Source organism: Portunus trituberculatus, chromosome 41 (assembly GCF_017591435.1).
Source record: "Portunus trituberculatus isolate SZX2019 chromosome 41, ASM1759143v1, whole genome shotgun sequence".
Lineage (NCBI taxonomy): Eukaryota > Metazoa > Arthropoda > Malacostraca > Decapoda > Portunidae > Portunus > Portunus trituberculatus.
Genome location: NC_059295.1, coordinates 24,923,228 through 24,928,227, shown reverse-complemented (window position 1 = coordinate 24,928,227; position 5,000 = coordinate 24,923,228). Strand labels below are relative to the sequence as shown.

Genomic DNA, 5,000 nt, shown 5'->3' with positions numbered 1-5,000 from the left:
TCACTGTTTGATCTGCTGCAGTCTCTGATGAGACAGCCAGACGTTACCCTACGGAACGAGCTCAGAGCTCATTGTTTCCGATCTTCGGATAGGCCTGAGACCAGGCACACACCACACACCGGGACAACAAGGTTACAACTCGATTTACATCCCGTACCTACTCACTGCTAGGTGAACAGGGGCTACACGTGAAAGGAGACACACCCAAATATCTCCACCCGGCCGGGGAATTGAACCCCGGTCCTCTGGCTTGTGAAGCCAGCGCTCTAACCACTGAACTACTGTGTGTGTGTGTGTGTGTGTGTGTGTGTATATATATATATATATATATATATATATATATATATATATATATATATATATATATATATATATATATATATATATATATATATATATATATGTGCGCGCGCGAAATGGGAATCCGCATGAATAGCAATTTTCATATTGATATAAGAAAGGCACTAGCGACTATACATTTTTAATTTATCTATGATATAGAAAACATAATTTGCTTTTTTTAATGTTCTGACTGTCTGTGATAGGGTAAAATTTTTTTTTTTTTTTTTATTGAACCAAAACCAATAAAAAAACATCCCTACCACCAAACAGTCGCGTACTGATTGTTTCCGTGGCACCTGCACTGTTAAGGAAAATATAGGAAATGGATTGCATAAAGGCCACGGGGTAGTCAGTGGAGGAAGCACAGGGAACAGTATGAAAGGAGAACCAGCAATATGGTGCTGCGTGATGAAACAGCAAGTGGCCAGAAAGCTCTGTTTTGCCAGGTGAAACACTATTAGATACCAAACACCAATTGTTCCTCACAACACGATCGATGCTTCCTTGATCTGGATGGATGCTAAGACGGCTTCTCAGCATCTTGCTTTCTAAGAATGGGAAGACGAAAGACAAGAAGGTCCTTCTGCGCACTCCCGATAGTGATGCAAGGTACGGAAGAAATGGTATCTGCTTCACGATTCTCTGTGATACGGGATGACATAGAATAGTTGTACAACGTCTACTTAAGGAACTCAATGATATGGCGAAGAATGGTATTTAGGAACTGAGAGTGGCAAAGGGACATGTCAGACAGCTAAGAAGTGGTGCATGAGCGCAACGGGTCAAGGAGAGCCGAACGAGTTAAGGTGGGATCCTCTCCTGAAAAATCAACCTTGGTACGTGTATGGATCTCGAGATCAGCGAATCTCACGTAAGGATGGATTTGTTCTTGGTGCATGAAAGGAAATGCATAGCTGGTACACTTATTCAGGATTAGGCAAACACAACATGACTTGGGTGGTATTTTCCTAGGAAGCGAAAACTTTCTCGGAATCGAAGGGGTGGCGTTGTATACCTATGAATAGGCGATTTGGTAAGATAAGGTAAGTTTTGACCTCGGCACAACGTCTATTACCATACATGCAGAAGGAAAAGGTGGCGGCGAATGGGAAGGGGGGAGATGGGAAGGAGTGGGTCACTGGAACGGAATGAAGATTGGCATACCTGGAAAAGTGTGTGTTAGGAAATGCTGCTATAGATGACTGCATTTGTGGTAACATGTCTGCCTGCGAGACAATGAGAATATGCCTCAGTGTTAATAGTAACATAAAAGAGTAAGCTTAATACTGTACACTGAGACAATGAGAATATGCCTCAGTGTTAATAGTAACATAAAAGAGTAAGCTTAATACTGTACACTCTTTCGATGTTATCGTAATAAGGTTTGATCTGATGATTCCGTTGTATAACCATCTATTTTTCAAACAAAACTTTTGCACCTATACAGGATAACACAAATCTTCACAGTCTTCTTCAAGTCTTTCTTCGCCGTTGTGTTTCTTGTATGTTTTTTTTTTTTTTTTTCATCGGACAAATATTCATTTCATTTCTAGTCTATATTTAATTTTCAAATTAATAATCTTTCTATATCAAAGATATTTGTCCTACCTAGGAGCTAATATCAACATAACTTTACTAATATAATCCAAAACTAATTAACAATTATATACGTATAACAGAAACAGCTAGGACTGCTTCGGTAGGTACCTAGTACAAGACTCGGGCAAAATTAAACATTCTTTTCTTTTTCAGAATGTCTCTCCAGTGGTTTGCTTAACGAAAAAAATCCCACTCCACCTCTAACTATCGGAAGTGGCATCACACTGCGTCTCAAACCTCAAAATGCAGTGAAGCAGCTTATTATTCACGCAGCCCTGGAGGATGATAACGAACAAGAAGTGTATGAGTTAGGGATCACAGAAAACATGCAAGTTGTGTGGGGAGATATGGAGGTTACATTGAAGGATTCTAAAACGCGCAACAATGTGTTTAAGGTAGAGAGAGAGAGAGAGAGAGAGAGAGAGAGAGAGAGAGAGAGAGAGAGAGAGTAATGCTTGACTTTTTTTTTGTATGAAAAAAAAAATAAATAAATAAAAAAAAAATTGCGGCCAGAGTGACTGTCTGCATACAACTATAATAACTGTTCCATGAAATTCAGTATTGTTTCACTAATATGTATTTTTGTTTCCTCATAGGTCCCTTGGCCACCAATACTTATAACTAACGCTTGGACAACAATATTTCTTCGTCTTCATTACCACCATTTACTTCAATTGGCACTTATTCCTCACGAAGCTATGAACAAACCTCGTGACTTTGTACACTCCCAAATCTTTGTCAAACCGGCAGCTATCACCGCCAACCTTGACAGATTTGGTGTTACAAAACTCCGCTTGAAGCGTCTCACTTCCAATATTTCCATACAGTATACTGTCAACTGTGGCCAAGGTATTCAACAATAGTATACTGATACTGACCTACGTTACATTAGCAACAACATCGACTAATAGTACTATAATAAACTTAATTGTTAATACATTTCCTTCATAAAGATGTTAGATTGAATACGCTTTTCCTGATTTGTTTATTCAGTTATAATATTAATAATAATAATAATAATAATAATAATAATAATAATAATAATTTCTACTACTACCAATAATAATAATAATAATAATAATAATAATAATAATAATAATAATAATAATAATAATAATAATAATAATAGAAATAATGATAGCTATAATAATGATATTATTATAATTATAATCATTATTATTATAATTTCTATCATATTTTAACAGAGTTCCTAGCAACAAGCTTTGCTTCAGAGTTTGGAATACTTTCTGGTGAATCATTCTGGCGCAACATGACGTGGATTTTTGTGGGAATCATGTCCGTTACTGTGGTGATTCTTATTTTAACATTTATCAAGATATGTTATGACAGAACAAAACAAAAGCCCAACAGCTTCATTCTGGCAAGATTTCAGGTATGATTCCTGTGTGTGTGTATAGTTATATTTATTGTTTACCTAATATTCTGCTCTCAATCAGTTAACTCTTTCCCATCAGTTTTCTTCCATACTTCATTTCCCACTCTATCCATACAGCTCTGCAAATATTTCCTCTACTTCTTCACTCAAGAACAGAATAAATGAGGGACGCTACAAGAGGCGGCCATCAGCCATACATATGGCGGACTGAACATATCTACCTAATTCCACCCATCATCCGCATTCATATATTTGTCTCATCTTCTTTTAAAGCTCTCTGTTGGCTTAGACCTAACAATATGATTACTCAGTCCATTCCATTCATCAACCACTCTATTAAACAACCACTTTTTTACCATTTCTTTCTTAAACCTCTAAATTTGGTTCTATCCTGGATACTGATCCTAAGAATTTTGTCTCCTTTGTTATAGTCCCTAACTCATTTAAAGACTTCTATCAGGATCCCTTTTAACCTACATCTCTCTAAGAAATACAAATCTAACAGCTTTAACCATGCTACGTAGGGAATATCCCTCATCCACTGTATCCTTTCATTCATTCTTATTTCCATCTCCTTTCCTCTTCTTATGTTTCATGTAAGCTGCATACATTTGCTACCACTGCACCCTCATCAAGTCTTCTCTCTAAACACAAATGTAAGAAAACAAAAATCAATATTACACGACCTATAAAAAAGTACAAGTATAGTTAAATGAGCATAAGTATGGCACACACACACACACACACACACAAAAAAAAAAAAAAAAAAAAAAAAAAAAAAAAGCAAGCAAGCAAAACAACGAATATCGATGAATAATAATGTGTAAACAAAATATCCTACAGGATTTATCATATAATTTTTAATTACAGAAAAATTCAAGTTACAGGTTACATAAAAATCTAGTATAATTTTTCATTTTTGTAAAATTATTTAAAAAGACTTGAGCATTGTTTTTTTTTCTTTTTTTTTTTTTTGTCACCCTATCTAGTGTATATGAAAGATCAGTAGTATACGTTTTGGAGGAAAGAAGCATACAAATCTAATTTTAGCTTCCAGTCCCTTCATAAAAAGCAGAAGAAAAGATGTTTATTATATTTCTGTTTATCAATATACAAAATTGAAATCCTCATTACTGTTTGCTGGGGAAATACAACTTAGATATGACATTGCCTTTTCTCAAAGTGGCAAGCCTGCCAGTCTCCTTGCTCCATTTCTTTCAAATACCTTTATGAAATGCAGAAAACACACTTGTTGCATCTCAAGTTTCCTTTCTGTCTGTTCATTTGCTGAAGTGGTAGATGGCCACTGTTCTTTTCCTAAATATATTGACAGCAGTGTTCCTCATGAATCTGTCCTGTAATCTAAGTTTTATTCCAGTTTTGTAATAACACATATGGCCCAGCCTTACGGAAATCAAAGTTTAGGCAATAGCATAAAATCTAAGTTAAATTTGCTACAAATTTATACCTTTATGCCAGGCTAGCAATCCCACATGAAATGGCCTAAACCATGGATGAGGAACCTTCATCCTGTTAAGGTCCACTTAAATATTTCTAATGCAGACAGAATGTGAGCCAAAAAATAAATAAATAAGTAAAAAAACAAATAAATAAAAAAATAATTCATGACTCATAATATAATGAAATAGCATTTTTGAACAGT

General features: G+C 35.5%; 2 protein-coding genes across 7 annotated transcripts in view; one reads left to right on the top strand and one right to left on the bottom strand.

Moving 5' to 3' along the window:
* LOC123516637 overlaps nucleotides 1-5,000 on the top strand; it is a 6,350-nt gene that overhangs the window by 540 nt on the left and 810 nt on the right. The window contains exons 2-4 of the mRNA XM_045276219.1: nucleotides 2,095-2,336; nucleotides 2,538-2,790; nucleotides 3,147-3,334. Of these exons, the coding sequence (XP_045132154.1) occupies nucleotides 2,095-2,336; nucleotides 2,538-2,790; nucleotides 3,147-3,334 (683 nt within the window). The remainder of the gene's footprint in view (nucleotides 1-2,094; nucleotides 2,337-2,537; nucleotides 2,791-3,146; nucleotides 3,335-5,000) is intronic.
* Nucleotides 4,178-5,000, bottom strand: part of LOC123516634 (transcription factor IIIA-like) — a 30,699-nt gene continuing 29,876 nt past the window's right edge. For all 6 annotated transcript variants that reach the window (XM_045276214.1, XM_045276212.1, XM_045276217.1 and 3 more), the window contains one exon: nucleotides 4,178-5,000. This exon is cut by the window's right edge and continues 584 nt beyond it. The gene's annotated coding sequence lies outside the window, so the exon portion shown is untranslated.